Source organism: Salmo trutta, chromosome 10 (assembly GCF_901001165.1).
Source record: "Salmo trutta chromosome 10, fSalTru1.1, whole genome shotgun sequence".
Taxonomy (NCBI): Eukaryota; Metazoa; Chordata; class Actinopteri; order Salmoniformes; family Salmonidae; genus Salmo; species Salmo trutta.
Window position 1 is genome coordinate 14,227,065 of NC_042966.1, and position 27,294 is coordinate 14,254,358.

At 40.0% G+C, this 27,294-nt stretch overlaps 1 protein-coding gene across 4 annotated transcripts in view; it reads left to right on the top strand.

The window, feature by feature from the left end:
* Positions 1 to 1,010: 1,010 nt before the first annotated feature.
* Positions 1,011 to 27,294, top strand: part of prkg1b (protein kinase cGMP-dependent 1b) — a 158,705-nt gene continuing 132,421 nt past the window's right edge. The window contains exon 1 of one of the 4 annotated variants that reach the window (XM_029764538.1): positions 1,011 to 1,655. In XM_029764538.1, the coding sequence (XP_029620398.1) occupies positions 1,390 to 1,655 (266 nt within the window). In that variant the 5' untranslated portion in view covers positions 1,011 to 1,389. Of the gene's footprint in view, positions 1,656 to 18,935; positions 19,586 to 27,294 lie in introns of those variants that run through there. The other 3 variants (XM_029764539.1, XM_029764536.1, XM_029764537.1) reach the window with 3 other exon arrangements.

The window sequence follows — 27,294 nt, forward strand, 5'->3', positions numbered from 1 at the left end:
CCCAAGTGTATTTCCAAATCCATTTCAATGTTCAACCGCTTGTATTTTCAAAGAAACAATATCCAAATACTTCCTTCTAAATGTCTTTGAAAGTAAATGAAATACCCTAAATAGCCTTTGAACTCAGGTTGGGTGCGTGTGCGCGTGCATCCGTGCGCACACCTCTTTATACATAGTAGGCCTATACAAAGTTTTACGGATCACTATGTGTTACAAAATGCTACAGGCTCTGCATCCGTTATTTTGCAAATAAAATATGAACTTTTGCAAATTAAATATGAACTTCTGGTCATGCTGAGATGCTACTGGACATTCCTGCATATTCAAAAGGTGCCTCTAAGTGAAATTGTCTGGTGGTGAAATTTGACAGAAAACAGTGACATTTATGTCCTTTGATAAATAACAACACAAGGTGATAATTGATAGAAGTGATAGATCAATAAACCATAAACACAGCTGGGTAGAAAAATAATCACTACCCTGTGTGTGGTGACTCACCACCCATATCACATGACGCCTCCCTTTTTTTTGCAATTATTTTGGCTCCACAGTACGTGGATTGGAATATATTAAATATAAGTGCATTTTAAAGAGAGTAAAACGATTGAATCATTTCAGAAAATGGAGTTTGAGCAATAACGTCACTGATCCAATGACCAAAATTATTTTCATCAGTTCACCTCTCTCTATTTCTCTCTCTCTCACACACACACACACACACACACACACACACACACACACACACACACACACACACACACACACACACACACACACACACACACACACATTGGGGCTACTTACATTGGCTCAAGGGTTTCATTGATGAGCAAGCAGTCAATCAGACTGAGGGGTAACTAATAGCCTCAGACAATTTTGCATATAAGATCTCCAGGAAACATAACTTATTGCACTGCTCTATTGTTTTCAAGTGCTGGATCAAGTTACATGAAACTACGTCATCCACCGGCTCATATGGAAATGTATGCTATTTCAGGCAAATAGTTTAGGGTTGAGTGTGAGCATGATTTTAGAAATATTGTCCTGTGTTTAGTTGCTGTTGTTCAACGTTGGACGGCTGTTTCCTCTGCATACCGCGAACTCTCTGGAGAGAAACGGCAGCAGACCCTAATTGGTTTCTCAATGAAATATAACCATTAGACCCACCACGGGAGGGACTGAGGAAAAGCAGCACCCAGCATTCCCAATCACCGTTACTCAACTGTCCACCATCTACTGTGAACAGAACCTTTTGGAGTGCCAAGGAGCCTCGACACGATTTCATCTCCATATTTCTACCGAATATTTTTTTTCGTTTTAGTAGCGGACCGCATTGGACCGTATAGCATCTTTCACTCCCGCCTAGAGAAAGTTTGTGCAGATTCAAACATGAGTGATTTGGAAGAAGACTTCAAAAATATCCTATTGATAAAAGAGGAGAGAATTAAGGACATGGAGAGGCGTCTCGTCGAGAAGGAAGATGAGATCCACGAATTAAAACGAAAACTGCACAAATGTCAATCCGTTCTTCCCAGCGCGCAGATAATTGGACCTAGAACCAGGCGTGCTCAAGGCATCTCAGCAGAACCTCAAGCTTACCGAACCTTCCAGGAGTTGAACAGTGAAGCATTTCGGAAACATTCCAAGTCTGACAGGTACCCACATAGCTTATTATTGTTAACTCAAAACAATTAGTGTATTTCCTGTTCCTTCATTTCCTGTTTCCAATTACTGTTTATCCACTGGGCACCAGGCTTGGGTAGGTTACTTTACGTTACTCCTAAATGTAATCCGTTGGTTACCTGTCCAAAAATGTTATCAGTAACGCAACTTTTGCATTACCCAAACTCAGTAACGTAATCTGATTACATTCCGTTACTTTTAGATTACTTTCCCCTTTAGAGGCATTAGAAGAAGACAAAAATGTATGTCACCAATTGAACGACATCTATTGCAGGATAAATTAATGTTAAAGTTTACATAGCTGGCCATATATGGATGTAAAATGTTACTTTATGGGTTGGTTATGTAGGCTTCTTCTAACCCATCGCTTTCGACTACATATACTAATATGATTAAATTATATCTTTACATTAAAAACCAAAGTCTATCAGAATTCCAGTCATTCCAATACGATATACCCCTTGATCTTCAAGAATAGGATTTAGAAATATGGAAGTATAGATTAGCCAAATTGTTTTACCTGAGCATGACCCCAAAACTAACGACTTATTAGCCAGCCCTACTCTGTTGTTTATGATTTGTTGTCATGGAGGTCTGATTTGGCTCATTGATTCGAGTAAAAAAAAAAATTCTGTGCTCATGGAATGGCATGCTTTGAGCACTCATGAAACGCATGTGAAAAATGAATGCCATATACTGCATTTGCAATAGGCCTATTGTTTACCTTTTTGTTGGCAACACTGATATCTTGATATCAAACATGATATGCAGCTGTTTAAAGGGCAAGTACACAGATGAAACAATAACAAAATGGTTGCCTCTGTTTTGGTAAAAAGCTGAGGGATGGGTCTGAAGAAATGTAACCACTCTCAGATTAATAGACAGAGCTATGGATGCAAGGACTGACCATCCATGATATCAAAATTATAGTTTTAGCCATGTTATGAAGCTATACAGTGTTTGTTTACATTTACAATGTTTACAAACTTTGGAGAAAAACAAGCATATATTTTGAGTGTGACAGTTGAACTAAGCTCATGAGGCATTTATAAGTTATATTCTTTAAGAATCAATGGATATACAGTACCAGTCAAAAGTTTGGACAAACCTACTCATTCCAGAGTTTGTCTTTATTTTTACTATTTTCTACATTGTAGAATAATAGTGAAGACATCAAAACTATGAAATAACACATATGGAACCATGTAGTAACCAAAAAATATTTAAATAAATCAAAATATATTTAATATTTGCGATTCTTCAAAGTAGCCACCCTTTGCCTTGATGACATCTTTGCACACTCTGGGCATTCTCTCAACCAGCTTCATGAGGAATGCTTTTCCAACAGTCTTGAAGGAGGTCCCACATATGCTGAGCACTTGTGGGCTGCTTTTCCTTCACTCTGCGGTCCAACTCATCCCAAACCATCTCAATTGGGTTGAGGTCGGGTGATTGTGTTACTATTTGTGTTATTATTTATTTGTGTTATTACTATTTGTGTTAACCATGTTTTTCAGAGACATTGTCACTGTCAGTATACAATAAATCCCAAGCTCTTTTCTGCTGTTGCTATAAAGAACTCCCTTCCCAGTAAACACAAACACCTTTGGCCGACATATCAAAATGTGTTGGGAATATGTAGTGTGGAGAGCGTTAGCACATTGGAAGATGTCGCCGAGACATCAGAATAGAATGCTGATGCCTGGCCGACATATAAACGATGTAGAACTGGAGCATTTAGAATAGGTATTCCTAACACCTCTGTAAGACGTCTGGCCAATCAGCAAACAATGTCTAAACTGCATCTTCCCGACGCATCATGTATGCATCCGTTGGACAGAGGTATCTGGGTTTATTGCCTCTCTCTCTCTCAATTTTTTTCGGTCACACACCCACACATGTACGTGTGTGTGTGTGTGTGCAAACACGAGCACATGCGAAAATGTACTCAAAATGTCAGTGTTGTTTTTAAGGCATAAAATGCTGAATTTTGTTACGAATATTGTTCAATCAATAAAAAGCGTGGCTATTTCTAAGGGGCCGGGATGATGCCAGTGTCGCGAAGCAAATTTAACTTCTTTAGCACACAATATTTTACATATTGAGGTTTTTAAAGGACCAAAAAGTTTGGTCTGCTTGTGTTTTCATTTTTTGCCATGGAAAAAATATTGCGATACTGGTATTGTCCCGGCCCTACACACTTAGAATAAAATGTATCATCTAGAACCTTAAACGGTTCTTTGGTTGTCCCCATAGGAGAACCCTTAGAAGAAACCTTTTTGGTTCCAGGTAGACCCATTTTGGATTCCATGTAAAACCCTTTTCACAGAGGGTTCTACCTGGAACCAAAAAGGGTTCACCTATGGGGACACTCGAAGAACCATTTCGGAACACTTTTTTCTAAGAGTGTATATGCCATATTGCTTAATTTAGTTTTACAAAAGGGATAAGCTACTATCAAACATTGTGACAACCAACCCTGCATTGGGGCTAGTTGTTACAAGATGGCTTATGACTCCATGTCGGAATAAGATATGAGGATACAAATGTGCCCTATTTCAACCCAACACCTTGGTCTTTATATATCTTGTAAGATATACTGGTGCTGAGAAATAGTAAAAAGTGTGACAAAAAAACCCAGTCTCCCCTACGGTTAGCCTAACAAATAATGCATTTGGTAAACAAATTATATTGTGCGTAATTCCTGGATGTGGGATAAGCCAATAAACCAGACATCCAAAAAATAAAGAAGGATGTGGTCACCAATCAATTAGCAATTTCATCATGGACGGATGTGGCAACTTTTAGATGGAAGGACAGCAGTCTAGTGATTTTAATTGATTGGCTCCATCTTCAAACTCCTAGGGGGAATTACACACAAAGGATGTCCATAACACCAGCAGATTGTTTTTAATGCAAAGAGTCCAATGCATAGGCCTATTTATGCATATTTAGCCAAATACAGGCTACTCCATAAAACATCTAATCTGTGCTTTGCTTTTCAGATGTCACTTTTCATGTCCCTCAATTGCTTCAGAGCAATTTCCACTGGGTACTGCTAATAGCCCGTTACTGTAGCCTCATTCAGGGCTGTTCAGCTAAAAGCTGTGGTTGTCATTATATGCACAGTCACCATGGGGATGTAACCTGGAGAGAAGTGAGGGGATACTGTTATGTCTGTTGTGATCAGCAACTTATTCATTAGACATGTTCACCTAACTCTGTTGTGCAACACTGAGTGGCCCCTATGATTGGTTTACTCATGGAATTTTTGTTACAGTTTGTAAACACTGCGTATTTATATACTGGATTCTTATTTATATAATAGATTATATTCCGGATTCTTATTCATATACTGTATTCTTCACATAGCTCTTTTGAATATATGCACTACTGCATTGCATTGCATTTTTGTTGCACTATTTATATTCACCGCCTGTATGTACACTACCATTCAACAGTTAGGGGTCACTTAGAAATGTCCTTGTTTTTGAAAGAAAAGCACATTTTCTGTCCATTAAAATAACATGAAATTGATCAGAAATACAGTGTAGACATTGTTAATGTTGTTAATGGAATATCTACATTGGCGAACAGAGGCCCATTATCAGCAACCATCACTCCTGTGTTCCAATGGCACGTTGTGTTAGCTAATCCAAGTTTATCATTTTAAAAGGCTAATTGATCATTGGAAAACCCTTTTGCAATTATGTTAGCACAGCTGAAAACTGTTTAAAGAAGTAACTGTGCTGATTAAAGAAGCAATAAAACTGGCCTTCTTTAGACTAGTTGAGTATCTGGAGCATCAGCATTTGTGGGTTCGATTACAGGCTCAAAATGGCCAGAAACAAATAACTTTATGAAACTCGTTAGTCTATTCTTGTTCTGAGAAATGAAGGCTATTCCATGCGAGAAAGTGCCAAGAAACTGAAGATCTCGTACAACGCTGTGTACTACTCCCTTCACAGAACAGAGCAAACAGGCCCTAACCAGAATAGAAAGAGGAGTGGGAGGCCCCGGTGTACAACTGAGCAAGAGGACAAGTACATTAGAGTGTCTAGTTTCAGAAACAGATGCCTCACAAGTCCTCAACTGGCAGCTTCATTAAATAGTACCCGCAAAACACCAGTCTCAACGTCAACAGTGAAGAGGCGACTCCGGGAGGCAGAGTTCCTCTATCCAGTGTTTGTGTTCTTTTGCCCATCTTAATCATTTCTTTTTATTGGCCAGCCTGAGATATGGCTCTCTTTATCACTCTGCCTAGAAGGCCAGCATCCCAGAGTCGCCTCTTCACTGTTGACACAGGAGTGATGGTTGCTGATAATGCGCCTCTGTACACCAATATAGATATTCCATAAAAAATCTGCCGTTTCCAGCTACAATAGTCATTTACAACATTAACAATGTCTGCACTGTATTTCTGATCAATTTGATGTTATTTTAATTGACAAAAAATGTGCTTTTCTTTAAAAAACAAGAACATTTCTAAGTGACCCCAAACTTTTGAACGGTAGTGTATATACTGGAACATCTCATTCCAAAATCATTGTCATTTAATATGGAGCTGGTCCCCCCTTTGCTGCTATAACAACCTTCACTCTTCTGGGAAGGCTTTCCACTAGCTGTTGGAACATTGCTGCGGGGACTTGCTTCCATTCAGCCACAAGAACATTAGTGAGGTCGGGTACTGATGTTGGGCGATTAGGCCTGGCTAGCAGTCGGCATTTCAATTCATCCCAAAGGTGTTCGATGGGGTTAAGGTCAGGGCTCTGTGCAGGCCAGTCAAGTTCTTCCACACCGGTCTCGACAAACAATTTCTGTATGGACCTTGCTTTGTGCACGGGGGCTTTGTCATGCTGAAACAGGAAAGGGCTTTCCCCAAACTCTTGCCACAAAGTTGGAAGCGCAGAATCGTCTAGAATGTCATTGTATGCTATTGCGTTAAGAATTCCCTTCACTGGAACTAAGGGGCCTAGCCCGAACCATGAAAAACAGCCCCAAACTATTATTCCTCCTCCACCAAACTTTAGAGTTGGCACTATGCATTCGGGCAGGTAGCGTTCTCTTGGAATGTGCCAAATCCAGATTTATCCGTTGGACTGCCGGATGGTAAAGCGGGATTCATCACTCCAGAGAACCCATTTCCACTTCTCCAGAGTCCAATGGCAGCGAGCTTTACACCACTCTAGCCAAAACTTGGCATTGCGCATGGTGATCTAAGGCTTGTGTGAGGCTGCTCGGCCATGGAAACCCATTTCATGAAGCTCCCGACGAACAGTTCTTGTGCGGATGTTGCTTCCGGAGGCAGTTTGGAACTTGGTAGTGAGTGTTGCAACCGAGGACAGACGCGCTTCAGCACTCGGCGGTCCCGTTCTGTGAGCTGGTGTGGCCTACCACTTCGCGGCTGAGCTGTTGTTGCACTTAGACATTTCCAATTCACAATAACAGAACTTACAGTTGAATGGGGCAGCTCTAGTAGAGCAGAAATTTGATGAACTGACTTGTTGGAAAGGTTGCATCCTATGACGGTGCCACGTTGAACGTCACTGAGATCTTCAGTATGGGCCATTCTACTGCCAATGTTTGTATAAGGAGATTGCATGGCTGCGTGCTCGATTTTTATACACCCGTCGCTGAAATAGCCAAATCCACTAATTTGAAGGGGTGTCCACATACTTTTTCTTGGTAAATATACGCATAGATTGCTTTTGGATTACTGATAGTGTTATTTGGGTAGTTAACTGGATACGTTCCTGACCTTTATGATTTCTTGTTTTTGAACCTGTTTGACATTTGTACGGCATTGTTAGGAGATAGTGACACAAGCATTTTCGTTGCAGCCGCTATTACATCTGCTAAACTGTGATTTGATTTGATAGAATGTGCTCCAGAAAATAATTGGAACTGTTTAAGTTGCTTTTACAGTTAAAGTCGGAAGTTTACATACACCTTAGCCAAATGCATTTAAACTCAGGTTTTCACAATTCCTGACTTTTAATCCTAGTAAAAATTCCCTGTTTTAGGTCAGTTAGGATCACCACTTTATTTTAAGAATTTGAAATGTGAGTGAGTGATTTATTTCAGCTTTTATTTATTTAATCACATTCCCAGTGGGTCAGAAGTTTACATACACTCAATTAGTATTTGGTAGCATTGCCTTTAAATTGTTTAACTTGGGTCAAACATTTCAGGAAGCCTTCCACAAGCTTCCCACAATAAGTTGGGTGAATTTTGTTCCATTACTCCTGACAGAGCTGGTTTAACTGAGTCAGGTTTGTAGGCCTCCTTGCTCGCACACACTTTTTCAGTTCTGCCCACAAATGTTCTATTGGATTGAGGTCAGGACTTTGTGATGGCCACTCCAATACCTTGACTTTGTTGTCCTTAAGCCATTTTGCCACAACTTTGGAAGTATGCTTGGGGTCATTGTCCATTTGGAAGACCCATTTGTGACCAAGCTTTAACTTCCTGACTGATGTCTTGAGATGTTGCTTCAATATATCCACATAATTTTTCTTCCTCGTGATGCCATCTTTTTGAAGTGCACCAGTCCCTCCTGCAGCAAAGCACCCCCACAACATGATGCTGCCACCCCCATGCTTCACAGTTGAGATGGTGTTCTTCAGCTTGCAAGCCTCCCCCTTTTTTCTCCAAACATGATGGTCATTATGGCCAGAACAGTTCTATTTTTGTTTCATCAGAGCAGAGGACATTTCTCCAAAAAGTACAATCTTTGTCCCCATGTGCAGTTGCAAACCATAGTCTGGCTTTTTTATGGCGGTTTTGGAGCAGTGGCTTCTTCCTTGCTGAGCGGCCTTTCAGGTTACGTCGATATAGGACTTGTTTTACTGTGGATATACATACTTTTGTACCCGTTTCCTCCAGCATCTTCACAAGTTCCTTTGCTGTTGTTCTGGGATTGATTTGCACTTTTCGCACCAAAGTACGTTCATCTCTAGGAGACAGAACGCGGCTCCTTCCTGAGCGGTATGATGGCTGCGTGGTCCCATGGTGTTTATACTTGCATACTATTGTTTGTACAGATGAACGTGGTACCTTCAGGCGTTTGGAAATTGCTCCCAAGGATGAACCAGACTTGTGGAGGTCTACAATTATTTTTCTGAAGTCTTGGCTGATTTCTTTTGATTTTCCCATATTGTCAAGCAAAGAGGCACTGAGTTTGAAGGTAGGCCTTGAAATACATCCACAGGTACATCTCCAATTGACTCAAATGATGTCAATGATGTCAATTAGCCTATCAGAAGCTTCTAAAGCCATTACATCTTTTTCTGGAATTTTCCAAGCTGTTTGAAGGCACAGTCAACTTAGTGTATGTAAACTTCTGACCCACTGGAATTGTGATACAGTGAATTATAAGTGAAATAATCTTTCTGTAAACAATTGTTGGAAAAATGTATTGTGTCATGCACAAAGTAGATGTCCTAACCAACTTGCCAATACTATAGTTTGTTAAGAAGACATTTGTGGAGTGGTTGAAAAACGAGTTTTAATGACTCCAACCTAAGTGTATGTAAACTTCTGACTTCAGCTGTACATAATGTCCTCTCAGCTCTTGTTGTTTTTGGGCACCATTGATTACAGATGTGTCCTGATGCATTGCTAACGAGCACCAAGGCATCGCCTGAAGTTCTAAACAAGCTTTGTGGAACTGAACCCACTTTTGATCGTTACATGGCACTCACACTAACATATAGGCATGCGTTGAGTGCACTGACTGAGAGGTCCACTGATATTGACTCTTGTGAAAATGTATTTTTATCACTGATTGATATAACGAGAGCACAGATGGGTACTTACACACACTCCAATACAACATTGAGTGCCCTGACTCAGAGTATACTTACTATGAGTGTGCATCGGAGCCGATACGATTCTCTACAGATACTGACGTTTTGTCTGTGCTCACTGTTGGCTCAGAACGTGCCATGTTTTTATCTTCTGAGATGCAGAATTCCACGTGAGTGGGAGATGTCAAGATATGTCACGGAGGAGCTTGATTCACAATTCTGATAGGGTGGATTGGCACATTTCTCTGAATCTTTAATGGATTCACTGGTCTCACAGTCAGTCAGCACCTTCTGCTCTCTCTCGCGCTCTCCGCTTTTTGGTTCAATGGTTTGAAAGACGTGACGCTCAAACGTGTTCACAGGATCTGCGTCTGACTCGCATGCCGTTCCCTTTTATTAGACCTAGGTATCCTCAGCTCTCATTGCGAGTGTTAACACTACACAGTTTGAAACTCCTAAAGATGTCAATATGTGCACTGTGAGCCATGTGTGACAATTATAAACACCGCCTCAAGGCAGTTTCTCCACAGACACGCGCAGACATAACAAAAGTGACCACTGTCCCAGATATTCTCCTCTAGTTGCAGGTAATAACAATTGCCACATGATGGCAGCAAAATGCTTTTTCATGGTTAGGATCCATTTGTGAACGGTAGGGGCTGTGTGACCGGATTCTCTTGATGCCTATCCTCAATAGGTAAACAACTGTACATCCTGTGCGTGTGCTACTTCTCGGCGAAAGGAATGTTACAACAAACGATGTCTGCGGTAACTTTAACATCGACATGATTTAGCCTACAAACGTCTGTTGTAACTAATATACGACGTGATTAACACGCAGGCGGCCTACAAATAAATGCCTTTGTCTGTTGTAACTACAATGCCATCTTGCAGTATTACAAACATAAGCAGGACACAGACAGGCAGTCTAAATAGCGATTTAATGTCACTTTTTTTTCTCCAGGTTTGGGAATTGCATGCAGCTATCTTGTCAGCATACCTTCGAAGATTACATCATTGCAAACATAAGCACGAGGCAGACTGGGAGTCAAATGACTTGTGTTCTTTTTTTCAGCTTTTCAGTCTAGATATGGCAGCATATGAATGGGAATGCTGAGAATTTAGTTTCAATGGACTAGTCCTCTAAAGGACTAGTAAAGGCCCAGTAGACTACTTCAGTTGTTTTGTTGTTGTTGATTTTTCAAGGGGGTGCTGCAGCACCCTACTTCCTGCAGCTATGGTTGTAACCATGTTTTAGTTCACTGTGTATACACTGTGACATTCCAGAATAACAAGGCGAGTAGTAAATGGATCCACTTTTTCGATCCAGTATGGGCACTATACTGTACATGCAAACACATAAGGGATGAGAGGCCCAATTCGATAGGTTGTTGTACATGGCTTACACTGTCTGCACCCAATGTTTCCCATTTAAAACTCCATATATAACCAACAAGCTCCTTCAAAAGCACTCCAGAATGGAAAGTGTGTTATCTTGCTGAGACAGACAAAAGGCCCTTGGGTTACCAGTGACCTGTGCTCATTTGGACCGCATGCACTTATGTCAGTCACATTAAGACTAATTGGACCACTGTGTCTTTGACATACAGATGATGTAAACTGAGCGGAGGCTCAAAATGCATCCCACTGAATGCTCTGAGATCTGTATCACGGACACGTTAGAGAACGGTTTATCTTGCCTTGTTTCAGTGCTGGAGATAATTGTCAACTGGAGTGCATTTATAGTTTTTTTTTTCAAACACTTTGGTGCTATTTTCAAAACTCTTAGTACAAAACTCCAAACTGGTAACACTTTCAGGGCGGTAGGTAGCCTAGTGGTTAGAGTGTTGGGCCAGTAACCGAAAGGTTGCTGGATCGAATCACCAAGCTGACAAGGTAAAAATCTGTTGTTCTGCCCCTGAACAAGACAGTTAACCCACTGTTCCCCAGGAGGCTGTCATTGTAAATAAGAATTTCTTCTGAACTGACTTGCCTAGTTAAATAAAGGTTATTTATTTATTTATTTGTTTTACATTTCAATGTCAAGTCTTACGTTTAATACCTTTTTATTGTGCATCATTTTGTTTGGAGACATCAGAAGGGCTGGAGCCTGAGTAGCGGCGAGAAGTTGGAAGCACTGCTTGCAGAGTTTGTGGACGTTTTTGCAGCACGAGACAAAGACTGCTGGAGAACCTGTATGGTCCAGTACTCTATGGATATTGGTAATGCAGCACCAATCTATCTGTGGCCACATCCCAGGGCTGGGCTCCCTGCCCAGTCGTGAAATCGATAGATTAGGGCTTAATGAATATATGTAAATCGACTGATTTCCTTCTATGAACTGTAACTCAGTACAATCTTTGAAATTGTTGCATGTTGCGTTTTATATTTTGGTTCAGTATAGTTGTTTTAACAACCAGTTAATCCAATAGCAAAAAATGCAAGATACATGTTTCAGAATTTCCCTTTGAATGTAATCTGTTACAGCACAGTAAATTACAGTACATGACTCTGTTTTCACATTAGGCAAAACACTTGCCCTGCTCATCAAAATTGACCTGTCAACAATTGGAAATCATGTGTGGTAGACACCTTTTCACAATCAAAAATAAAGAAACAAATTAAATGATTGAAAGAAACGTAACGTTTAGCAGGTCCTAGTTTGCATCAAGCCTGTCTTGACCATAGGTTCTCATGGACATCGCAGTAATGTCCTCATTGTTCATGCATCTGGGGAAAAACCTTTTGGCATGCCGAATCCAAGACTGACATAGGTCTGGATTGATGTAATTGCAGGCCTCATCCAAGGTCTGAAGGACAGTGTCACGCTCATGGGGATGGAAATCATACATCTTTCACCTGTATTGAAATCATGTATTCTATTGTACTTATTATTGTAGTGGTCCAGTGCGGGCTCAGTTTCTGAGAGCATGTCACTAGCAAGTTGTGGGTCCGATTCATACTGGGGTCACATACAAAAATGTGTGGATACTGTTGTCACTTTGGATAAAGGCACCTGCAATTTCAGTAAAGCAGTGTGACCCCAGGAAGTTCATTTTGGATACATGTTTTACTTTACAAAGGATGCATTTGTTGTATACAGTATTTGTTATATAGAGTACTTTTTTTTCATAATAGTCCTCATCAAACCAGTTTAAAATCTATAGGGATACCGAACGGTTAACTGATGATCAATTTAGAGCAGTCGGATTAAGTGATAGTAAAATGTGTTTTAACAGATGAGAATACAATCACGTCTAAAGTACTGTGACAATTGCGTTGTGAAAAGCAACGACTTTATATGAGCATGTATTGCAAAGTGAAACACTCATTAAGTTTGGCGAACAAGTGACTGTAGGATTTTGTGTTGTACTTAGTCAATAAAAAAAAATGTGCTTAGAGTTTTGAAACAACTGCCCTTTTGATGATCTGTTTTGAGTTTTGTACTAAGTTGGATGAAAATGTACCACATACTGTACTGTTGAAAATTGCACCAAAGTGATAGGGGGGAAAAGAATGTAATCCCAAATGTATATAAATCTGAAACATTTGTTTATTATCTAGTACTGCTGCTTGTCTGGCTTTGTAATAAGGCCTAAATAGGATTCTGGGCTGTGTGTGCTATGAGTTGCTCACAGGATGGAGCTGTAGACCCTAGTCAGAATCGTGTCCTTATTTGGCATCACTATTACAATACGTCATCAAGTCTGCGGCTAAGTAAGCATAAGCTACCAAATGAAGCTTGGGTTAAAAAAGAAGATTAGGAAAAATATCATCCTAAGCTCAAGGGAACAATGATAACACAGAAAGACTGGTCTCATTTATGTCAAATAGAGCCATAAGAGAGAGAACCTGTTGGAAGAGATTGTTATTTTTTATCTGTACTTTCTCCGTTTCTGGGACTTGTCACAGACATTAGCTCAAACACAATGATCTATCCAAACTATTAATCAGTGTTTGCAATACCATTGTTACCCCAGTGTTTCGGGGTCAAACCATGCTGCTTCAAAGGGGTGAATACCATCCTCATTGTCATCCTGCCTGATCATAATTAGAAGTGGTCAGCATGTTTTATCGGTCTCAAACCATGATAATGAGTATTGTCCTAATAGTGCGAATGGGAGTAAACGTCTTCACATTACTGCATACAGTACCTATCTGCATTATCTGCACATTACTATTGAAACCATGCAATATGTTGTGCAAAGTAATTGATTACAAAATGGGATAAAATACGTAAGAGATAATCAACGAGGGGCTCTATGCGTTCTGTGTAACAATAAGGTTTGACCAATAGTCCTATACATCTACCCGAATCCTCACTGATCATGGAACTGATATGACAACGGTCCAGTCATCATAAACGGTGCGCTAGGCTTGGTCTGCGTTCAATGATTCCATGATGATACCGTCCCTTACAAAAAAAAGATTGCAGTTTTGAAACTGCAGGAACGAGACAGTAGCACCGTCAGCAAAGTCATAATACAGACAAAAAACAATTAATGCAGCAGCGGGGAACAGAGCAAGGGAACTGACAAATATAGGGGAGGCAATAAACAGACGATGAGTGAGTCTAGGTGAGTCCAATATCGCTGATGCGCGTCACGAGGGAAGGCAGGTGTGCGTAAAAGATGATAAGCGTGAGTGATGCAGTGCAGCCTGGCGCTTGAGGGGGGAAGAGCGGGAGCAGACGTGACAGGTGTGGTATTTTGGACGCAGTAAGTGCAGAATACTGCAGTTATACTGCAATGCACTGAAGTTATACTGCACTCTAACTGCAATCTTTTTTCGTCCGGGATGAAGTGGGCTACATGTCCCAAATTATTGAACTTGTAATATGTTAAATATGATCCACTATTGCTAGCGACCCTCAGGATCAACCACACGGATGTGACAGGAAAGATAAGGAAACTAATGATGTAATGGAATGATGCCAAATGTAAGCTACAAATCGAAAAAGTGACAGTTAAAGATTTGTTGTGATATTTTCGGCCAAAAATCATTGTTTTTGCTGCGGAAATCCTGACATTATGTTCAATTTATCGCGAAAATGCTCTGAGGGAAAAAATAGTTGACGTGTGGCTTGATTGAACCATATTATGCAGTAAATGTGTGGTGATTGGTTGAAAATACGAGCCCTCTTTTTGCAATGGGTCAGTTTAATGCGATAATATTCTGATGATTGGTTTGTTTTATGCGGAAATAGTGCAGTGATTAGTCAAATTTGAAAGTTCTTGCATAATATGCAGGAATTGTTGATTTAGCAAAAAATTGTACGTTCGCAGAATCCTGGAAGGACTGATTACTGAAGGTGGCTACCGATAGTGGATAATATTTAACACGATAAAAAAATAGTTTAAAAAGTCTGCGTTGAAATTAAAACATTCAAGAGTGCACAAAGGTTATTTGCCTCGACTTTTACTCTGCACGGATTCGGTTTGTCATCTCATCTGGCTTGCATCTCCAAGATTCATCCCTGAAAGTCATAAGGCCATACAATTTGTATTCTGTTAACCGCACAGCATTTCATATACTTCACTGTGAAAAAAGGGCACTCATAGCCTATCCGTCATGTTGACATGATTCAGTTTTCTATATGACTGGTTTCACCTTAGTCTCCAGCGATCATAAGGACAAAATAAAACAAAATATTTGGTATTACAGTCCCATTCTCCAAACAGATTACTCATTGACCTAGCTCTTATCAATTATACATTACAGTGCATGGATAATGGTGTTATTTATATCGGAAATAGTAGATGTTTTTCCACTTGGAACCAACAGATGCTCAACCTTACATCATTGTTTCCTCCAGAAGTTGAAAATGTTACATTTTTGGCTCTGCATGAAAGTTGAAAATACCTATTTTCTGGCCGTTGAAAAATAACTTTTTTTTTTCTAACTTATGGATGTTGAAAATACTTATTTTCCGGGTGTTGGACAGACTTCTTTATGGACATCATTGTATCTATAGCCAAATTTCAACCATACATGCATTCACTTACACTGAGTTTACCAAACATTAGGAACACCTTCCTAATATTGAGTTGCACCCCTCAGAACATCCTCAATTCTTCGGGGGATGGACTCTACAAGGTGTCGAAAGCGTTCCACATGGATGCTGGCCCCTGTTGACTCTAATGCTTCCGACAGTTATGTCAAGTTGGCATGGGTGATGGCCCATTCTTGATACACACGGACAGTTGTTGAGCATGAAAAAAACAGCAGCGTTGCAGTTCTTGACACAAACCAGTGCACCTGGCACATACTACCATACCCTGTTCAAAGACACTTAAATATGTTGTCTTGCCCATTCACCATCTGAATGGCACACATACACAATCCAGGTCTCAATTGTCTCAAGGCTTAAAAATCCTTCTTTAACGGTCTCCTCCCCTTCATCTACACTGATTTTAAGTGGATTTAACAGGTGACATCAATAAGGGATCATAGCTTTCACCTGGATTCACCTGGTCAGTCTATGTCATGGAAAGAGCAGGTGTTCTTAATGTTTTGTATACTCGGTGTATATCAACATGTCAATGAAGGAAGCATTATATCACATTCAATATTATGAATTTCAATTAAAATAAAAAAATGGAGCAAACTAAAGTTTGCAGTAAGTAAGGAATATTTTATTATTCAGACCTATAGAAAAAAACAACAGAAACATTCTCAGTAACGGTTACAAAAAGTTTTTCTTGCTATGACAGTGATGTGTGGTTGTTTATCTACCTACCTTGAATGCACTCAAGAGCATCTAAGAGCATCTGCTGAATAAACAGAATGTAAATATAAAACAAACACTTGCAAAGCATGCTGGGAACTATTCTAATGAGCTCCAGCCCCAAACAAGTACAAATTTGGTCGGTCTGGAACAGACCGTATCTGAACGATTCATAGATGTCTGAACTGTATGAACTGCACAGTACAGTACAGCACAGTTCAGTACAGTAAAGCAGGGCAAAGTAATGTACAGAACGGAGGCGTTTATCCTGCTTATACCACAGTTGCCAAACAAAACACTACTAAATCACACACTTACCGGTATAAATAACATTTTATTGTTGATATTTTCATTTTTATAAGATAATTCATACTTTCTCATCTTTTGGTTGCTACTCGACCCAGTCATTCATTCGATTAGTTCAATATTTATGGAGGCGACCCAGTTGTTTGTTCTATATGTTCCGTTGCCATGCTCGCTGCTAATGTTCTTGTCCCTTGCTAGCTAGTCAACTAACTACAGCTAACACAGTCACAACCTCTGCAGACAGAATAACAGCAAAGTAGTTCCATTTGTGTTTTGTTTAAGCTGTTTTCTAAAGTTTATTGCAACGTACCGGCTGCCTACTCTTCTTCTTTCAGCTGTTTTCTATTGACATTCATTTGAATACATCCCTAACAATGAGCTTATAATGCCCAATTTTGCCTGGCATAGCTTAAAAAATTGCCTTCTCGTCAGAACACTCGACGCTGTTCATTACGAGGAGATCGCATTGCATATTAAACACTAGGCTAGAAACTAGCTAAATAGTTTGTTGCCAGTAAACCTGCCAACGTCACAAAACAGAATAAAAAAATACCAGTTGCTGAAAACAGCTAGAAACACGTGAGACGATTTGACGTCATTGCTCCACTTGCGTCATGACTGCAACAGTAGGGATCAGAGAAATTCATGTTTCATGTTTCATCACTCACCACGTTAGGTCAGCAGATGCTCCAAAAATAAGTCAATGCTAGGTAGCTAGCTAAGGTTTTCCTCATTGGACCTACATTTATAATGTATCCAATTTCGGTTTGTGTGGTTGTTGATTTAGTTTTGTGTAACAAGTACGGTTATCATGTGTAGGCGCATACTGGGTCATGATTGCAAGGTGTACCGATATCTTTTCCAACTGTTCCAATATCATTCCCAACTGTTCATTTATCTGGTTTTAATGTCCATGTCTAGAAGGGCATCTCTAGAAATCAGAAATGACTATTCAGCAAAGCTGTGGTATAAAATACATTATCATGTATTATACAGCAGGTGGGTCTAATCCTGAATATTGATTGGTTAAAACCACATTCCAGCTGGCATCTATTCCACAAGTTACCACCAGCTAAATCTATGACATTAAAATGGCTATTAACTCCGTTCCATCTGACTGCACAATCCACTGTCTCATTAGCCCAGCCAGGCAATTTATAAACTTGATCTCCACTATAAAAAGCATCTAGAAATTATCTTACATTTCTTTTAGACTAACATGTAGTTTTAAACCGTGGAGATTTGTATACACCTTGCTGTCTGTCTCTGACATTTGCAACATTGTTTCAATATTCAAATTTGATCTCTAGCTGTCGCATAGTAATGAAGGTTTTCTCAGCCAGTCGAAATCATGAATAATTTTTATGGACAGATACAAAGAAATATCAATAGAAAACAGGTCAAACAAAAGCTAGTTTGCAGTCTTAGCAGCGTCAGTTTGAAGTTATTGTGTTAGCTGTGTTGTTGGCTAGCTCATCTGAACAACAGTGTCCTGACGAGAGAGCACATTTTCTAAGCCAGTTGAAATTGCCCATCATTAGCTCATTGTTATGGATGTATCCAAAGAAATGTCACTAGAAAACGGCTTAAACAAATGCAAATACTTTGTTCTTATTATGGCTGCACTGTTTGACGTGACTGTGAGTTGGCTAGCTAGCAAGCAAGGGATAAGAACGTTGCCAGGCAGTATGGCCATAGAACATTTAGAACGAAGGAACGTCCATAGATACAGAACAAAAAGACTTGGGTTGTGTCTCTGGCAACTGAACCGATAGAACGAACAACCAGCCAGCTTGGGTAGCAACCCTAGATTTGTGTGGGGACTATATCTTGTGGAAGGATGAAATAGGTTGAATAAATTAATCAAAATAACGTTTTTAATTAACATGTTTAAATCATTATTTGAATATGTTGGTAACCTGTTGTATAAAAGTGATTATGCCTTCGAAGCCGGTGTTTGGAGGATATATTGACACGGGTTCTGGCCCTCGACTTCATTTTGGGCCTAACAACATCCGTGCCAATATGTCCTCCAAACACCGGCTTCTCCGGCATTATCACTTAACTATACTGGGCTGTACTCTACTGTACTGAACTATACTTTACTCTACTGTGCTCTACTGTCCTGTACTGTACTGTACTGTTCTGTACTTTTCTTTACTGTACTGTACTGTAATGTACTGTACTCTGCTGTTCTAAACTGTACAGTGCTGTCCAAACTTGTGAAACATATATGTGTTTGATTGGTTAAAATCTGAAACAAAGAAGTCTATGTTTGGGCTAAATCCAAGGCTGGTCGGGGCAGAAACAATTTGAACCAATTATAGACGTTGAACTCAAGGCCGGTCTGGACCGCACCAAAAAAAAGATTTTAAAAAAGACATCCAGTCTGGACAGGACAAAAAAAAAAAAACGTCCAAAAGACATTTGCGTCAGTCCGTGCATACTGGGTTATTACACTCGTGGGATGGATGATTGTGCTTTGGCATCCTGCGAGCGCTGACGCTCACTCTGGGTACTGACGTATGTGAGCAATAAAATGAAACGTATTGCTCGTCACATTTGACCAACCTTTAATTTGAAACTCACCTGAGAGCTTCAAATCAAGCGCAAGAACTGTTCTGCCCGAAATCTGGAGCAAGTGTTCAATTTGTGTAGTGGCACTGGACTGGGAGGTTGCCTTCCATTATCTGTGCATCATTCATATCATTCGCAAAGTTTGCTGCGCTCTTGTGATCCTGACTTCTCTGGAAACTATGGGGACTCTACGCGATCTCCAATACGCACTACAGGAGAAGATTGAGGAGTTGCGACAACGAGACGCGCTTATTGACGAACTGGAGCTGGAATTAGATCAAAAGGACGAATTGATACAAAAGCTTCAAAATGAACTGGATAAATACCGATCCGTTATCAAACCGGCGACGCAACAAGTCCACAAGGCAAGCGTACTACAAGAGCAGCACAGGACCAAGAGACAGGCGATATCAGGAGAGCCCACCGCCTTTGACATTCATGAACTCAGTCATGTCACTCTTCCATTCTACCCCAAGAGCCCACAGTAGGTGTCATATGACCATCTTTGTTCATTGTCTCTTACTTGTGTGCTTACGGCTGTGCGTCTGTTTTTCTATCACCATGTCCCTGTTAGAGTGTGAGTCAAATGGTACCAAAAGTGAATCCCATGAAAGCAACATTGATGTCTAGTAAGCTAATTGAATGTCAACACGGTGGCTTTAGATTTGCCTGTGTTTGCATTTGCAATGAGGTACGTTTGTGTGTGTGTGTGTGTGTGTGTGTGTGTGTGTGTGTGCGCATGTGTCTTAATGGCAATATGATATCAGGCAGCCACTATATATTTGCATAATGGATGCTAGTTGTGCAGTGACAGTATGGTTTGTGCATACACCTGGCTGAGTATATATGATAAAACTAGCCTTCCCTCAAGCCTCAACATAAACATTTGTTTTACTTGAATTTGACACCGTTATGGAGAGTCAGTAAACCCAAATCATGCACATCCATTCAACATTTTACATGTTACAGTAATAGTCAGCCTCTGACAGCATACGCCTGACATTTCTAATTTACTTGTTGCTCAAACCCACATTAATCGAGAAGTGTTTAGAAACATAAACTATTCTTATTTAGAATAAAAGTGACTCCAAAATGACACAATATATTATTATTTATGATTCATTTTTATTGGGAACAAAATAATCTGAAACAACTAAAACAAACTGCAAATGCATCCAACAAGTTTGTGGAGTCACAAACTTGATGTAGTCATTACTTGCTAGCACTATGGTACCAAATACTAAACTTTCTACTTTAATAATAAAGAGGAGTGGGAGGCCCGGTGCACAACTGAGCAAGAGGACAAGTGTCTGGAAACAGAAACAGATGCCTCACAAGTCCTCAACTGGCAGCTTCATTAAATAGTACCCGCAAAATACCCGTCTCAACGTCAATAGTGAAGAAGCGACTCCGGGATGCTGGCATTCTAGAGAGAGATGCAAAGAAAAAGCCATATCTGAGACTGGCCAATAAAAACAAAAGATTAAGATGGGCAAAAGAACAAAGACACTGGACCGAGGAACTCTGCCTAGAAGGCCAGCATCCCGGAGTCGCCTCTTCCCTGTTGATGTTGAGACTAATGTTTTGCCGGTACTATTTAATGAAGCTGCCAGTTGAGGACTTGTGAGGCATCTGTTTCTGAAACTAGACACTCTAATGTACTTGTCCTCTTGCACAGTTGTGCACCGTGGCCTCCCACTCCTCTTTCTATTCTGGTTAGAGCCAGTTTTCACTGTTCTGTGAAGGGAGTAGTACACAACGTTGTACCAGATCTTCAGTTTCTTGGCAATTTCTCGCATGGAATAGCCTTCATTTCTCAGAACAAGAACAGACTGACGAGTTTCGGAAAAAAGTTATTTGTTTCTAGCCACTTTGAGCCTGTAATCGAACCCCAAATGCTGATGCTCCAGATACTCAACGTGTCTAAAGAAGGCCAGTTTTATTGCTTCTTTAATCAGGACAGCAGTTTTCAGCTGCGCTAACATGATTCCAAAAGGGTTTTCTAATGATCAATTAGCCTTTTAAAATGATACATTTGGATTAGCTAGCACAATGTGCCATTGGAACACAGGAGTGATGGTTGCTGATAATGGGCCACTGTATGCCTATGTAGATATTCCATTAAAAATCAGCCATTTCCAGCTACAATAGTCATTTACAACATTAACAATGTCTACACTGTACTTCTGATCAATTTGATGTTAATTTAACAGACCAAAAATGTGCTTTTCTTTCAAAAACAAGGACATTTCTAAGTGGCCCCAAACTTTTGAATGGTAGTGTGTGTGTGTGTGTGTGTATATCTGATTTTCTTTTTTAAAATTGTATTATTCTTTATTTATTCAGGGTCAACCCATTGAGACCAGGGTTTCATTCTCAAGGGTGCCCTGATCACAATAATACAACAATCAAATACAATGTGTAACCAAACAGCAATCAATGCAATGTAAAGTAAAATAAAAATTCAACACAACATTAAATAAAAATAGTTACCTTCCTCAGCTACTAGGTCCTCAATCAACACTTTAAATTCCCCGAGCAGCACCAGAACATCCAATTGCAATTCATTTTGGACAGATAACAGTTTCAGTGTAAGAGATACAATATCTGCATAAAACGAAATCATTAGGAAATATTAGGTTAGGAAGTTGAGTATTGTAAAAAATAAAAATGTATATGTTAATCCCTTCAGAGTACAGAACATAACTTTCTATTACAGCACTTTGTTTGTCAAAGCTCAATCAAAGGAGAAAGATTTATTATGTGGAGTCAGCCATTTTTTGTCTCCCAGCTGGCTTTGCATTTTGATACAATCTAAGGCCTATGTAATCCACTGTCAAGATAGACTGTTTGTTTCAACAAAACAAATAGGTTCTCTCCCTCTCGCCAATATTGTATATGTGTGTGTGGGTGGTAGGGGGGTATTCCCATGGAATGGATTTTTGTGAGGATGTTCATATCTATGAAACAATGTTGTGTTATTTTACCGAATGGTTGCCTGCCTCATGTTTGACTTCTAAAAGCTTTATCTCACTAGTGGATCTACGGTCATACTTCTTCCATCAGCACTTTTATTCAGTGTTTGATCACAGCAGCAATACTATAATAATTGTTAGGAACTCCATGTGTGCACTGATGTGACATTCTTTCAATTACATCTCATGCATGCCTTGGAAACTATATTTCAGAAACTGAGTAGGCTGTAAATAATCACAGCCTTTCTCAGGCTTCTGTTTTGGCCTTGGAATGCCATTCTTGGAGCAGTAAATATCCATATGATACTTCCTTGTTTGTGTTTTATAAGCCAGTTACAGAAGTCCTGCTTGTCTCAAAGATAAATCGTTTTTTCAGTACATCTCATAATTATAGACTTCATCCATGTATCTGGTTGGTTGTGGTGGCCCAATTTCCGTCAACCCCAATACTTGCCATTAGAACAAGCTACTTCTGAGCAATTCCATGGTAATGGAATTACGCTAAGACTAATACTTTTCACTTTAAAATGTATGCCAAACAAAAACAAACCATACAAATCTATGCACATGGACTACTTTTAACGATTTACACAGAACATTTGACCCAAACAATTTTACTGGAAGAAATGTGCAGATGAAAAGTTTGGTAGCAGAATGAAGGTAAAATCTCCCTCAGGTTTTTATGCGACCACATTTTCCAAAAACTCTGTTAAATATCTGCTCTGAATTAAGATTCAAAGATGTCTGCACTGCATAAAGGATCAAATCAAATGTTATTGGTCACATACATGGGGTGGCAGGGTAGCCTAGTGGTTAGAATGTTGGACTAGTAACTGAAAGGTTGCAAGTTTGAATCCCTGAGCTGACAAGGTACAAATCTGTCTTTCTGCCCCTGAACAAGGCAGTTAACCCACTGTTCCTAGGCTGTCATTGAAAATAAGAATTTGTTCTTAACTGACTTGCCTAGTAGAATAAATTAAAAATACACATGGTTAGCATGTGTAGCAAAGTTTCCTAAGGACTAGAAGTGAGGCAGCCCTCTGTCGGTGCCATCTTGTTCTCATAGGGGGTGGGGTGTCAGTTATGACATGACAATTAGTAAAAAAAAATCTAATTTGGTTATTTAACTACAGTAAGTGGATTTACACCCGGTAACAGAATGACATCATGGAATTACTACAAAGAAATGAATAATTATAGATATGAATGTCATTCTCTTAATTTTATTTGTCACATGCCCCAATTACAACAGTTGTAGATTGTACCGTGAAATGCTTACTTATGAGCCCTTCCCAACAATGCATGTATTCTGAATAGGTTAGACAAAGGTAGAAATATGCAATATCATCCTTTGCATATATGGGTATTATTCTACACACTGGCTATTCTTCTAATGAGCTCAGCCCCCAAACAAGACCAAATTTGGTCAGTCCGGACCAAATCTGAGTTGTGTGAGTTGTGATCAGGCGCACTTTTATTTGGCAAAAGCACAAAAGACAGCAACTGCGTCCAAATCCTCCAGCCACAGGTAAAAGCCAATAAGCGCGAAAACACTCACAAATATACAAATGTATGACAAATACATACAACTGGTCAAAATACGATACCCAGGGGAAAAACCAGTCTGGCGCATCACACTAAATACGTAACAAAACAATTTCACACAAAGACAGAGGAATAAATACATGCAGTGTGATTAGGGAATGTAAACCAGGTGTGCAGGGAACAAGACAAAACAAATGGAACAATGAGAAAATGGAGCGGTGATGGCTAGAAAGCCAGTGACGTCGACTGCCGAACGCCGCCCGAACAAGGAGAGGAGCCGACTTCGGCGGAAGTCGTGACATTTACGTAACTCGATACCATCATGATACTCAATCCCAAATCGATGCCAAAACAATACCATGGAAAAAAAGGATACTGTGCCTATTGGCATTTTGTCTGGTGGTAATGGTGCTACCTTGACAAACATGTCAGAGTGGTCATACCTTCCTGTGTGGTGTCCTGTATGCGAAAGGAGTTCCCTGATCCTGGTGCAGAATACACAGATTTTCTCCCTCCCTATATTGACTAATACCATTCAATTCAATAATTGACAACACAAGTAAAAGTTGTGTCTAGTAAAATGTTTATGCTGAGTGCCAGGGCTCCCCATTCAGAGACATCCGTATCAAGCAATTCTGTCAGTCTGGACTTCATCACATCATCTTGCAAGTCTCCATGTGCTGGCACCATACATGTTTCTGTGAACACATACACACATAGTCACTGTTCTAGTACCAATGGCAGGTAGGATAGGTGATATCTGACACACAAACATATACTATGTTGAAGTTTGAACAAGTCAGACTGAACCTACCTGATTCTATTCTCCCCATCGACGACTGTTGGTGAGCAGGCAAGAGGTGAGGTCTTTGTCAGTGCCCCATTTATGGCATGGCAGCGTAGATCAGCTCCTGGCCCCTCATCAAAGATACTGGTCTGTCACACACACGCACTAATGCACAAGCACTGGTGCGTTATCCGTTCATGGTGTTTATGATTAGCCTGGTGGAACCAATCTGATCGCTGCGTTCACCTTTTTATTTCACTTCAGACATCATGATATGTGAAGTGAAATAGAATGTTGATCAGGCTGGTTCCACATGTCCTGGACTTTAAATGCACCTAATAACTAGAAAATAAGCAACAAATAATGTCAGTTTACATAAATTATGTTTCACAATTGGGTTATGAAATGTATCAAAGTAATGAAGTGGGTTACCTTCTGTATTTGTACATATTGGACGAGCCAACTAACACAGTCACACCAGAGAGAAGCAAATATAACCACAGGACATGTGACAGAGTTGATGGACACCCTATGTTCATTAATGGACAGAAAGTTCCACAGAATGGAATATAATCACGTGCTATCAGAAACCGCTGCGCTTGACCCCAGGTTTAAGAAGTTAGCCTTCAGTGATGCCAGAGAGATTGATGAGGATCTTCAAAGAATAACCTCAGCAGCAGGGAAGAACAGCCCCAGCAGTCAGCTGGCTCAGGCACCAGGGCAACAGGAAGAAGAGGGATCAGATGGAGCAGAAGCACCAGCAGTAGTGCCACAAACATCTGCTGTTTGGATGCTGTTTGATGAGAGAGCAACTGGGGATGCAGCACGAAGGAATCCCTCAGCAGATGCCATAATGGAGGTCTGATCCTATTTGGAGGAGCCCCTCTTTCAAAGATCTGCAGATCCTCTGAGCTGGTGGAAGAACAAGGCCTCTGTCTACCCACGGCTTACTAAAGTCATGATTGAGAGACTCTGCATTGTGGCCACATCTGTTCCCTCTGAGAGGGTCTTCTCGAAAACGTGACAAATAATTACTGAGAGAAGAAACCTCATCAGCCCCTCAAGTGAGGCAGCTTGCATTTCTGAATGCAAATCTCTCATAAAAGCAAAATATGGTCAGCATTGCTCCTGTGCTGCTGGTTATAACATGGCAATAAAGAAGAGAGAGAAAAGAGGGACCAGTTTAATGTTTTAAATGAGATGCTGCAGTTTTGCACATTGTGATTTATTTTTCTTTGATATGGTGCAATAATCTATTATGCTGTTCAGATTGTATTCGTTTTGAATGGTTAGATTTATATGCACTTTGTTTATATACATTAAAAAGTTATACTTTAAATGCAAATGTTTAATAGCATTCTTTTTTATAACAAACCAATGCATTTTTAAATACACTGTGGTTAAGGTAGAGTATGATTTCATGTAATAATTTAATTAGGATTGATTTAACACCAATCATAGTCAAACTATCGCAAACTGTTTGACTTGAAAAAATACAAAACATATTTTTTTAAAGAGCTGTTTGGGAGCTTAAAGAGCTGGAATGCCCATCACTACAATGGAAGCACCATTCAATGAAGGGAAGCCAAGTGGGCGGAGGGGTGATTTGCACGTGGAGCTTGGCAAAAGGGGGCATGATTTGTTGACATAATTGTAATCCAAACCCAACCTTCATTTACTTGTTGTGACGTACTCAGGTTCAAAACTCTGTTTTAGACGAGATTGACTTTATGACCAAAATGATCCCATTTACACATTTTGCAGTCCATTTTGACACTAGAATAAATGTTTCTGACTCATATTAATGCCACACAGGCCTTTTCAAGGGGATTAGTTGGTTTTTCGGGCAGTCCTCTTTTTAACGAATCAATTCAACAATCCTACAATCAATTTGACTTTGGTAAAAACAATCTAACTACATAACATAATGTTAATCATTTATTTGAATGGTAAATCTATTGATAAACAGGGTGAATCAAGATGTAGCCTAGGCCTATTCACAATACAGGTGAATGCATCTTCAATAGGAGTGTGTGCATGCATTGAGTTATTGAGCTTGTTTTGGCTGATTTCACAAGGCTACAGATGACAGACAAATCCCTTCCATTTGGGACTTATTTTATTTTACGGATCAACAACATTTGCATAGAAGTGGCTTATTTTATAAAGGTGCGTGCTTTAACCAGTAATGACGTTATTCACAAGGCAAGAGGGGGGCAGCCCATTGGAGCCCTATTCACACACACAGTCAGTTCCCTGAGGTAATAGATCATCTTTGTGAGAGGCGTAATAGAAAGACCGTTTTGGTGGCAATCAGCTTTGAAATCAGCATATTTTGCGCTATGGTTTGCATGTTATCACAAACAAAGTACTGGACTAGTGAATTGATGTTAGCTTCAGCTGTAAACTGAAGCTACTGCTCTAACCGGGGCGGCAGGTAGCCTAGTGGTTAGAGCGTTGGGCCAGGAACCGAAAGGTTGCTAGATCAAATCCCTAAACTGACAAGGTAAAAATCTGTCGTTCTGCTCCTGAACAAGGCAGTTAACCCACTGTTCCTAGGCCGTCATTAAAAATAAGAATTTGTTCTTAACTCACATTGCTTACTTAAACCAAGGTTAAATATATATTTTTTTAAACTAGCAAGGAAAGGTAGCCTAACAAAGCTGGAAGCTACCAGTATCTTCTTGCGTTGTATAAATTTTTTTTTATCATTCATGGACAGTGTTTTGTAAACAGTAATTAACAGTAAAAAAAAGAATCTACATGCCGTGTCGCGTTATTCAAGTGTGCTAACGTCTGTGCAGCATGATGCAGCCCAGACTCCCAGTGCAGGCTAAGTGGAGCAGGCACGGTGCACTCGGCTGCACTGATATACAGACTTGATGT